Raw genomic sequence first — 12,189 nt, 5'->3', positions numbered from 1 at the left:
GACCACCCCATTTCCTCAGTGGGACTTTCTTCCCAGTCATAAAGCATAAGAAGCTGGACATGGTGGCTTCCAAAGCCCCAATTTAGAGACAGGGAGACTGAGGCCAATTTGCTCATCCAATTATTCAGCACACATTTATTAAGTGCCTGTTGTATACCAGGCTCTGTGTTAGATATTGTGGATACACAAGTATGAGGGAGACTCGATTTGTGTCCTCCCAATCTACTGGGGAGAGAGGCAACAAAGCAGATAACTAAAGTTCAATGTGCTAAGCACTGTGACACTGGCAGACAATAAAGTGCTGAGGAAAAACAGACACTCTAATTAAACATAGTGGTCTGGAAACACACACTTTATTTCTATTTCTTTCCCCAACCCTGCTAACATGAAAGCAAAGGGGCAAAGGTATGAGCCTGCAAAGACAAAAGCAATGGAAGTGGAGACCATGCAGGACACAAACGTCTTCCAAGATATGCTGGAAGATGGTAACCTCAGTAAAGCTCAGGAATCAAAGACACCAAGAACATCTGAAGGTCCAAGGGCAGGTGTGCAGGAACAGGAGGGCTATTCAAAAGTTTATAATAGATAGAATTAGACCCCAGACCTCTGCCCCCACTTCAAACAGCCAGGTGACTTCCCCAGTCTGGCAGAAGCCTGGAAGTTGACTTTTGAAGAGTCTGACCCACGTAGGCTTGGACAGAGGGACACCAAGCACAACTGAGGGAGGTGCCATGAGAAACAGGGATCCTGTGCACTCTGCCTGCTCAGCAACTAGACTGCTGATTACCATTCCTGCTAGGGATGCAGGTAAGCTCAAAAGCAAAAACCTGCAGATATTGATATTTGAGGGTCCCATCAGTCAACAAGCCTGGAAACTCCCCCTACCTTTAAGCTTCCTAACAGCTTTTCTGAGGCTTACCAGAAAACCTGAACAGGTACTGGAGGATCACCAGATATTTCAAATGAAATAACAGATGAAGACCTAAGCAGAAAATACACAAAAGGAACACAGAGGAAATAGGAAGTATGCAGGGAGCAAAGACAACTTTTAAAAAGAGAATTACAAACCTCCGTTATAATTAAAATGAGTATCCGTAGGTAGTTATTTGAAATTATTTTTATCTATGAAAGAGCAGAGTGGTATAAAAGGAAATATCCCAGAGAAAAGTAAAGATTTCTTGAAATTTAAAAATAAGATGGCAGAAATTTAAAAATTTTTAGTAGAAGAGCTGGAAAATGCATAAATTTCCCACAAAGTAGGACAAGAGAGAGGGAGAAGTGCGGGGGTGGGGGAGGCACTGAAGGAGGAAACTGTAGGCAAAATATAATAAAATTAGAGGATCAGTCCAGGAGGTCTGACATCTAATTAACAGAGGATTTCAGACAGTGGAACAGAGAAAATGGAGGTGCCTAAATTAAATGGGAAATATAATACAAGAAAAATTTCCCAGAATGGAATAATGGAAAGCACTGATCTCTGAATTGAAAAGGTCTAGAGAGTTTCCAGCATGAAAAATGAAAAAGACCCACATTAAGGCTTATAATTATAAATTTTTATACTTCCATGGATAAAGAAATTATCCTCAAAGTTTTTAGAAAGTCACATACAAAAGAACAGGAATCAAAATGTATTGGATTTCTTAACTAGAAGCTAGATGATAATGGTAGATGATAATGCCTCAGAAATTCAGAGGAAAATAATTTCCAACCTAGAATTCTATACCCAGCTAAACTAACACTCAGGTGGGGCGTAGCCTCAAAAAACTAACTTCCTAAGCTTCTCTTCTAGAAAGCTACTGAAGGACTTTTTTTTCATTAAAAAGAATTATATGATAAAAAGAAAGAAATGGGGACTTCAACAGAAGAGAGAGGTGGAGGGAATCACAGGGTGGCAGTGAAAGGAAGTCCGAGAATGACACCAGGGCAGCAGGAACTGAAGTACACAAAGCTCTGGGGGGTGTGGCCTCCAAGAAAATAACTGGAACAAAACCCAAATTGAGAGATTTCTAATGGGTCTGAACTTACTGAGAGGCCTTTTTGAGTTCTGCCAGAGAGTTTTAGGGATAAATTAGTAACAATACATAGGTGAGCATATTAACATAAACACTGATTTTGAATTCATTATGTCATCAAATTATGAAGTCATCAATGTCATCAAAATGATTCAACCAAAAATTATAATAAAGTTGCACTGAGAGGGTTGGGGAAGGGTTGCATGTGATGTGTGTGTGTGTGTGTGTGTGTGTGTGTGTGTGTGTGTGTGTAAGACAGATCTGAATCTTATCCTATGGTAGGAAGTCAACAGAAATGGCAATGAAATGGCAGTGAAGCATGTGATGCAGAAATGAGGAGGGAAATGCCAGAAGAAACACCTAAAAGAGGTGAATGCACTTGCCTTTCAGGAGTAGGATTTGTGAGTGAGTCAGGGGACTACTTTCCCCTCCCTTCAGTACTAGCCTTGTGAGATTAGATAACTTAAAAAAATTTTTTTAAATGTTTATTTCTGAGAGAGCAAGAGCGAGAGAGAGAATGAGCAGGGGAGGAGCAGAGAGAGAGAGGAAGACACAGAATCTGAAGCAGGCTCCAGGCTCTGAGCTGTCAGCACAGAGCCTGATGTGGGGCTTGAATTTGTGAACTGTGAGATCATGACCTGAGTGGAAGTTGGACGCCCAACCGACTGAACCACCCAGGGGCCCCAAGATTAGATAACTTTAAACAATTATATCTGTGAATCTTAGGTCTTTATAAAAGAGAAATCTGAACAAGCTTCCCTTTCAGCCTCTCCCTTTCATTTCTCTTATGGAGACCAAGGATTCTCCCACAATTAATTCATCAATAAGTTCAATACACAGTTATTAAGCACCAATAACTGCGGGCCCAGAGGAAGCTGGTTTACTCAGGAAAATGCTGCCAGACCCAAGTCGTTTTTCAATATCATCCAATTTATTGTAATGAATTAGGTGGGAGGCTTTTTAGCTCAGATTTCTCTTCCCCACCTGTCAGAAGGTGAGGGACTGGTGTGGGGGGAGTGGAAGGGGAAATGGAGAAGGCAGAGGCAGCAGCTGAGGGGACAGTGAGATGAGTGTGTATGTGAGGAGAGGGGCAGGGAAAAGCCACAGAGGAAGGGGCTCTTTTCCTCCTAGGGGTGATAGGGGTTCCCCATAGAGGCTTGCCTTTCTCACTATACCCCAGAAGCTTCTATGACATGACCAGGACTCCACAAGGAGGCCCACAGAGAAGCTTCGTGTACAGAGTGCTACCTTCTGAAATTGCCTGGGAAAATCAAGCTCTGGATTGTACTCTTTAGATCTGTGAGTGTAGTGGAAGCCGCTGGGGGCCAACAAGAAAGTGAGGGCTTGGAGGATGATAAAGGCAGGACCCTTCGGCCCAGCACCCTCTTCCCAGCCCTAGCCGTCCCTGGGAGGGGCCTCAGGACTGAGCTGCAGCATCCTTACACTGTGACTCTGCATGCACGAGGGGTATTAATAATTCATACAAATCTGCAAGTTAAATGCTGTGTAAAAAATAGAAACGCAATTGTCTACCAAAAAATTAAAAATATAAAGTCCCCAAATCCATAGGTGTCTATTGACAGTTTCCTGTCGTCTCGAAGAACAAACTTCTCACTGTGTTGGAAAGAAAAAAATTCCTCCAAGACTTCCTCCCTTCCCCTTCTTTGACCACTGGCTTCCATCAGTGTCTCTAGAGAGGCCTGTGGCCCATTCTCCTCCTCCCTCACCCTGACCCAACCTCAATGCCTGCTGCTAGGCCTCTGAAAACCCAGCCTGTGGGTGGTGGAATTCTGGAAGCAGGTGGGAGATAAGAGGGTCTTTCCAGAGACTGGTTCAGGGCGGGAGAAATGGGCAGGTGAGAAATGAGAGAGGCAGCAGCAGCCCCTTTGTCCTCAGAAGAGACAGTCAGACAGACACCAAGGGCTGGGGTTCAGGAGTCCAAGAGTCAGGAGACCCAGATTCTAACCCACCTTCCTCTTAACCAGCAGTGTAGCCATGGGCAGGTCACTCAACCTCTCTGGGCCTCAGCTTCATCATCTGAGAAAGGAGGGGATTGATGGGCCAGTGGTGTTCAGACCTCTAAAAGCTGGGAGGCCCTGTTTTTATATGAAATCTTACCAAGAACCTCAATATAGAAAGTAGGTTAAAATGGAGAAGTGAGGGTGTGTGGGACCCAGAGCCCTAATTATTAGGCTCCCCACCCACCCTCACCCCCAAGAAACCCGAGGGTTCTGTGAAACTCAGAAGGAAATCCTACAGTCTTGATCAATTATTTCCAAATATGGATCTGCGGACAGGGTTGGCGCTTCAGAATCATCTGGGGATCTTATTAAATATAGAGATCCAGGCCCCAGAAAGTCTCTGGTGGGGCCTGGAAATCTGTTCTTAAGACCCACCCTCAGCCCCAGAAACTCTGGCGTGCAGCCACGTTTGGACACTGCTGGACCAAATCATCCCCTGGTCCTTTCCTGCTCTAAAAAATCCCGGCAAATCTGTGCCCGTGTCAATGGGCCCTGCAAGCATCCCTCCAGCCTGCTCCCCATGACCTCTGCCTTCACAGCTTCCCGAAATACCCTGCTCCTACTCAGTACCCCTGTCCTCTCTGGCTTTGCAAAGAAGTTTCAGGCCCTGGGGGATGCGGCCCCCTGTGTCACTGAGCTTCCCCCAAAATGGGGTGTGTTACTGGAGAGTCAGAGGCGGGGGCACAGCCTGGGAGAGTCCGATTTAGTGACTCGGTGCTCCTGAGAAGCTTGGGTCATTGGTGGGGGGAGCCCTGACAGAGTGTGTTAGCTAAAAAAAAAAAGAGGCTTGTGGATTGTCTGCAGGATCCAGGGATATAAAACAAGCAATGATAAAGGACAGAGTCTGCAAGGCACTTTGAATGTGCACTGCCTCATCTGAGCCTTTTGCCCACCAGGGCTGTTATGAAGGGCAGGGCTTACTATTGTTGTATGGGTTCTGCTTACAGATGGGGAAACAGAGACCAGAGTAACTGAGCACTTTTTTCAGGGTCAACACTGGTTGCAGGACCTGAACTGAGGCCTGTGAGGTTGTAATTCCCACCCTTTCCTTTCCATAATAGCGGTTCCCAGACACAAGAGCTGGGTTGGTTGAGGCTGCACCAGAATCACCGGGAGCGCATACTGAAATGCAGATTCTGGGCCCACAGAACAGCGGGGTACAGGCTGGGAATCTGAAGTTCTAGAACTTCAGGTGATCTCTACTCTTCCGTCTCCCCTCCTCCTCCCACCTGTTCCCCTGCCCTCACACCACACCCTTTCTGCCACATTGGGCCCAGAGCCCACGGCAGCTCAGGTGAGTACCTATCTATGTCCAAGGAAAGAGCTTATCTAGATTTCAACTCCTTTGAGCATGAGAGACCACAGGCTCAGAGAGGTTAAGGAACCTGCCATCAGTTCACACAGCCCTTAGATGTAGACTGTCATTCAAAGTTGTGTCCAAGGGATCTCCGGTGGTTATCTAGTGATGCCTGTGACCACAGATAGGAGGGAGGGTTTTCAGGGTGGGAAAAGAATTCAGCCCCTCAACGTGTGTGGGTGAGGGACGCTCACACCTCTTACAGAGGCCCACCCAGGTCCTGTGGGCCCACCTACCGTCCAGCCTGGGGGGCAGGCACACTCTCCAGTGATGTGGTGGCAGGTGCCCCCATTCTGGCAGGGGCAGCGCAGCTCACAGTAAGCCCCGTGGCTTCCAGGCGGACACAGCTCCTCACAGCTGCATGAGGAAGCAGAGGTGTCAGACATGGCAGCATTCAGTCAGTGGCAGTGTCCCAGTACTCCAGGGCTCCCTAGGAATTCGAGAGTCCACAGCCAATGTGAACTGTATTAGCTGAGATGCAGTCCTGCTTTCTGCCAGAAGGGGGAAACAGGGCTCAGACATAATGAACTGGAATGCTGTGTGACTGGGCCCATGCCTATGGGGTAACTTAAGCGCTTAATGTCAAGAAGAGTGTTTTTTGGGGAAGGCTTCCGTGAGAGGAAGACATTTTATGTGGGTCCTGAAGGTGAAGTTAGTTTCACTGGGAGAAGGGAAGGAAGGGCATGCCAGGCAGAAGGAACAGCATGAGTAAAGGCACTGAGATGTGGTTATTGATCTGGCTTTTAAGAATCTACCTAGATTCAGGGAGACTAAGTATCTGGGGCATGCCCCACTTTTAGCCTCTGGAAAGTTCTCAGCTGTCATGACGGGTTCATGTGCACTGCTGAGGTATGAGGGAGGCTTTGCACAGGATCTTGGCCTTGGGCCTCAGGGAAATGGCCCTGGCCTCTAGCTGGAGCTGGCCCTGGAGTTGGCCAGACCTTGGGGCAGGAAACACCCTCAATCAAGGATGTGTCCCTGACCAGTGTCCTTGGATACCCTCTCAGGATCTAGGGCTGTTGGGAGGCCACTGAGTCTTCAACAGGGTGGGGAGTGGGGAGGAGAACTTCAATCTTGCTCTGAGGGGGTTTCAATTAAGCAGTCTTGGAGGTTCCCTCTCAGTACAGACTCTCTAGAGAACTGGAGTGAGGGGCTGTTTGGGGTGTGAGGGGAGAAGACAGGGGATATGAACAGGCACAATAAATTCTCTGAATCTATTCATGGTACTTACTGCCCAGGGCCCTAACCCATCTCTTTCTCAAATGGCCTGGAAGGGTCGGGACCCAGGTGAGCAGCGGGCGTTTGGGTTATGATCAGAGGAGAATGCCAAACTGAGGTCTGGGGCCCGGACAGGAAGGGCCTCCCGGGAGGAGTTTCATGAACTCCTGATGTACTTGGTCTCAGCTTGCACCTGTTACCCTGGGGCCTGGATGGAGGGACCGGGGACCTCCGTGGGTGAGGCCTGGGCATTTAACCTCTGTAGGGCTTGGGGTCACAGCGCGGGAGATCTGCCAGCCAGGACTACCTTGAACTTCTGTCTGTACCCCCTACCCTGCTCCTCGGTTAGGGGCCAGTGGCAGACTGCGCAGCTGCGGGGAGGGAGCCAGCCCCGCCCCGCCCCGCCCCGCCCCTAGGGCCCTGGGGACGGTACTCACTAGACTCCGGTGTAGCCCGGAGCGCAGAGGCACTGGCCGGTGCGGGGGTCGCAGCTGGCTCCGTGGCGGCACTGGCACTGCAGCTGGCAGCCCTTGCCGTGGGTGCCCGGCGCACAGAGCTCCTCGCAGCGCCAGCCGCGGAAGCCGGCGGCACACACGCAGGCGCCCGTGATGGGGTTGCACAGGGCTCCATTCTGGCATTGGCACCGATTGCTGCAATGGGGGCCCCAGTGGTCGCTGTCACAGCCTGCAAGAGAGGAGCCAGTCAGGGCTGAGGGAATTCCCTGAGGGACTGTCCTTGGGACGGGGGCCTGAACCGATACCCCAAAGGCCACTCTCTGCGTTGCTCTTCCCTGGATAAGGAGACAGCAAGGGCCATTAGGGGGGAAGCTTTGGCACCTCATAACCTCCATGGGCTCTTCGCCAAGCCACTCCACTAATCATACACCCTAAGAAGATTATTTCTTCAAGGTATCTCCCAGTCTGGGCCATCCCATTCCAACCAGTGCTTCCCTGAAGCCCCTCCCGGGTATTGAAATTCTGGAACCATAAGCTATTCACCTCCCTCTGCCTTTGCTAAATTCTTCTTGGTTGGTTGTCTCTGTTCCTCTCAGCCAGGCTTTCTCTTCTGGTTTGCTACCGCTCTTCTCTGTGACACTACTCACTCCCCCTTCTCAGTCCCTCCCCAGCCCAGACCCCATCTCTCTCTCTTTCCCTCTCTTTCTGAAACTCATTAGTTTTCTCACCTCTTGTACCTCACTCTCCAGTGAGAATGCCTTCTAGCTCCCTGCACCCTCTCCCCCCCACCCCCCTCCCATCTCCCTGTCACCCTTCCCATCTGTCTCTCCGAGGCTTCTCCTTTTCAGCAATGTCTACCCACCCTGCACCCCCACCCCCCGCCCCTGGGTTGCTTTATCTTCAGTTCAATTTCTTTACTTTCCAAGTAGCCAACTTCAGAAGGAGCAGGAAAAAGAAATGTTTCCCTGGGAGGAGCCAGACAGCCTTCAAGATCTTTATATGTAATTAAATGTTTCAAAGAGTGATGATATCTGAGCCAGCTTTGCAGAAACTTTCACAGCTGTGGAAAGGACCTGAATGGCAGAGCCCCAGGTAGGTCACCCAGCCTGCTGCCACCTCCCCCTCTGACCTTCCCCTGGTGCATACAGGACACCCAATACCAAGATGTCCTCAAACCACAGGCTCATTCACTTGAATCCTGGAGTGTGGTGGATGTGGGGTTCAAGCATGGCCATAGACAGGCACAGATAATGTTCTACGAGAAGTTCAATGGAGAAAAAGACTACTTCCAGCTAAGGAGATCGGGCAAGACTTCCTAAAGTCTCATTTGTCTGCCTATCAGAGTGACCAAGTGTCCTGGTTTCAGCACTAAAATCCCACCTTCTGAGAAATCCTTCAGTCCTGGCCAAACCGGAATGGCTGGACACCCTACCTTCTGAAGACAAGGTGCCGATCAGATGATCTTTGTGCTCCAGTGATTCTAGGGTTTAGACACTCAGAGAAGGAAGGCAGCAGGTGAGTGTGACTGGAGAAAGTGTCACTGGGGCAGGCTCAGTATGAACAAAGAGGCAGTGGCGCTCGAGTGTTGGGCATGCACAAGAGCAGAAGGTTCTAGCGAGGCCAGTGAGTACATGGGATCTTTGGGGACGAAGGCATTGATGGAGGAATCACTCCATCAGCCCCACAAACTCCACTGGATGTACCTCCCACTTGTTGATCAAGGTCAAATGGTCAATGTCATGGAGCCTGTCCATCATCCTTTAACAGATGGAACCAGCCTGGGCCCAAATCCCTGTCTTGCTTTATTCCTTCTTCATCTCTGCCCCAAATATTCACATATACAAACTGAGCTGCCAGCTTATGAGTAAGCCCCACCCTGCATTTTCTACCTGGTACTACGGTGAGGCAAAATCAAGTCCAACAGCCAAAATGATCTTGACAAAGAACAAAGCTGGAGGCATCATGCTTCCGGATTCCAAACTATATTACAAAGCTATAGTAATCAAAACAGTATGATACGGGCATAAAAACAATGGATCAATGGAACAGAACAAAGAGGCCAGAAATAAACCAAGGAATATATGGTCAGTTAATTTATGACCAAGGAGCCAAGAATATACAATGGGAAAAGGACAGTCTCTTACATCATACACAAACATTAACTCAAAATGGATTAAAGATTGAAATGTAAGACCTAAAACTATGAAACTCCTAGAAGAAAACATAGGTGGTAATCTCCTTGACGCAGGTGATAATTTTCTGGATTTGACATGAAAAGCAAAGGCAACAAAACCAAATATAAACAAGTGGGACTACATTAAACTAAAAAGCTTCTGCATAAGAAAGGAAACCATCAGCAAAATGAAAGGCAACTTACTGAATGGGAGAAAACATGTGCAAATCATGTAACTGACAAGGGGTTAATATGCAAAGTCTATAAAGAACTCATACAACTCAATAGTAAAAAAACAAAAACAAAAACAAAAAACGAAACAAAAAACCCAAACGATCCGATTAAAAAATGGGCAGAGGATCTGAACAGTCATTTTTACAAAGAAGACATACAGAGGGCCAACAGGTACATGAAAAGGTGCTACACATCACTAATCATCAGGGAAATGCAAATCAGAACCACAATGAGATATCACCTCACACCTGTTAGAACAGCTAGCATCAAAAGACAAGAAATAACAAGTGTTGGCAAAGATGTGGAAAGAAGGGAACCCTCGGGCACTGTTGGTGGGAATACAAACTGGTGCAACCATTGCAGAAAACAGTATGGAGGTCCCCCCACTCCCAAATTAAAAATAGAACTATCCTATGGTCCAGCAATTCCAGTTCTGGGTATTTATCCAAAGGAAATGAAAATACAAACTTGAAAAGATATACGCACCCTTGTGTTCACTGCAGCATTATCTATGACAGCCAAGACATGCAAGCAACTTAAGTGTCCATTAATAGATAAATGGATAAAGAAGATGTGGTATATTTAGACAATGGAATGTTATGCTGCCACAAAAAAGAAGGAAATCCTGTAATTTGTAACAACATGGATGGACCTTGAGGGCATTATGCTAATAAGTCAAACAGAGACTTATGAAATAAGTCAAACAGAGACAAACACCATATGATTTATGTGGAATCTAAAAAAATGAAGAAACAGACAAGAACTGGACTCATAGATGCAAAGAACGATTTGGTGGTTACCAGAGGTGGGGTGTAGGAGGTGGGGAAAATGGGTGAAGGTGGCCAAAAGGTACAAAGTTCTAGTTACCAAATAAATAAGTCATGGGGATGTAATGTCCAGCATGGTGACTAGAGTTAATACCATTGCATAGTTAATAATACGTGAAAGTTAGTAAGAGTAGATCTTAAAGGTTCCCATGGCAAGAAAAAAAACGTAACTATGTATGGTGACATATGTTGACCTGTGGTGATCATTTCACAATATATACAAATGTGGAATCATTATGTTATATACCTGAAATATTTTTTTTTAATTTTTTTAATGTTTATTTATTTTTTTTTGAGAGAGTGAGAGACAGAGCTCGAGAGGGGAAGGACAGAGAGAGGGAGACGCAGAATCCGAAGCAGGCTCCAGGCTCCGAGCTGTCAGCACAGAGCCTGATGTGGGGCTCGAACTCACAGACTGTGAGATCATGACCTGAGCCGGAGTCAGACGCTTAACCGACAGCCATCCAGGCACCTCTGAAACTAATTTCTTAATACAAAAAAAAAAAAAAAAAAAATCAAGTCCAGATATAGTTACAAACTCCACCCACAATGGAAGAGGCTCACAAGACAGAGAATAACCGAGTATCCAGCAGTCAGCTTCTCCCACGTCACCCTCTCTCTGGGACATATATCAACGAGTGGAAAGACTAGCCGAATTAACTGCTATACCATTTCTCAATCTCTTTTTGTTGCCAAGCACACGTAGTTGAATTCCCATAAATTTAACGTACGTATGACGTGACTCCATTGTAATAATAACGACAACCACGTTTTAAATGCTCACTTGTGACATTTAAAACCCTGTAAGTTAGGCTTTATTACTCTTCATTTTACAGATGGGGAAACTAAAGGGTCAGTGAGGTTAAGTGATTGCCCAAGGTTCTAGTCAAGGGCAGGCTCAGGTCTGGCTCCAGCAACCTCCACTGCTGGTAAATGGGACACTTTCTGAAGGATGCTTCTGTGGACAGAAACTCAGGGGTGCCACTGGGCATAAGGGGGCAGCTGCAGAACACAAGGGTAGAGATGCCATGTAAACCAGCCACTTCCTCTCTGCTCATCACTGGGAACAGCCCCAGGATCTAGAACAAGGGATTCCCTTCGTTGTTACGGTCATAGTCACTGCCCTCGGACCTTGACTCTGAAGGAAACTGCTAGAGTCCAAAGCCAGTTTGTCCTTGGTGCATCCCAGGGCGTAGTTATGCTTTGCTTATCAGAGGTGACCTCCATTCTCTCTGGCACAACCCAAACCCCAAACTGGAGAGCATACAGTCTAGTGGGGACGGAGATGCTAAGGCGGCATTTAAAGTATCTCACAGAAGTGCCACAGCAAGGGTCGTTCAGGACAATATAGAAGGGCGCGGGTGGGTTTGAATCCAGACTAAGGGGTTAGGGACTATATCCTCAAAGAAGAGACCTGAAGGAGGGGTGAGCGTGGGGAATGGTTCCAAGCAGAGGAAATAATGTACGTAAAAACTTGGAGCTGGGAAAAAGCATGACATGAGAGAACATTTTAAAAGGTATGTGTGTCTGGAGTATAGACTTTAAGGGAGAGCAAGGTATAGGTGGGGAAGATTCCTGGGCAGGATCCCAGGTCCAAGGGCTTTGTGAGCCATGTTCAGGGGTGTTGACTTCCCACAAGGGCAGCCGGGAAACTCTAGATGTGTTCCAAGTAGGGGACAGACATGATTAGGTATGGCCGTAGAAAGACTGCTCTGGTAAGAATAGATATGTGGGCAGGAAAAACGGAGCAAGAGTGGGGTCAGGGGGACTGGCTGTTATAGTAGGAAAGAGATGGTGGTGGCCTTGACTAAGGTAGTAGCACTGGGGATGGAGGGAAGGGGACAGACTCCAGCTGTATTGATGAGGTACAAGCCACAAGGACTTGCTGATTG

The 12,189-nt window shown here is 47.4% G+C and overlaps 1 protein-coding gene across 7 annotated transcripts in view; it reads right to left on the bottom strand.

Annotated features, from left to right (window-relative positions):
* Positions 1-12,189, bottom strand: part of MEGF11 (multiple EGF like domains 11) — a 351,328-nt gene that overhangs the window by 67,649 nt on the left and 271,490 nt on the right. For all 7 annotated transcript variants that reach the window (XR_009605913.3, XM_060618215.3, XM_060618217.3 and 4 more), the window contains exons 6-7: positions 7,046-7,292; positions 5,627-5,747 (exon numbers count right to left, since the gene is read on the bottom strand). Coding sequence is in view for 6 of the 7 variants with exons in the window: in XM_060618215.3 (XP_060474198.1) it covers positions 5,627-5,747; positions 7,046-7,292 (368 nt within the window). In the remaining variant the exon portion in view is untranslated. The remainder of the gene's footprint in view (positions 1-5,626; positions 5,748-7,045; positions 7,293-12,189) is intronic.

The sequence above is a fragment of the Panthera onca genome, chromosome B3, assembly GCF_046562875.1.
Source record: "Panthera onca isolate mPanOnc1 chromosome B3, mPanOnc1 haplotype 2, whole genome shotgun sequence".
Lineage (NCBI taxonomy): Eukaryota > Metazoa > Chordata > Mammalia > Carnivora > Felidae > Panthera > Panthera onca.
Note: the sequence above shows the minus strand (reverse complement) of the source record. Positions and strands in the feature narration are given on the sequence as shown.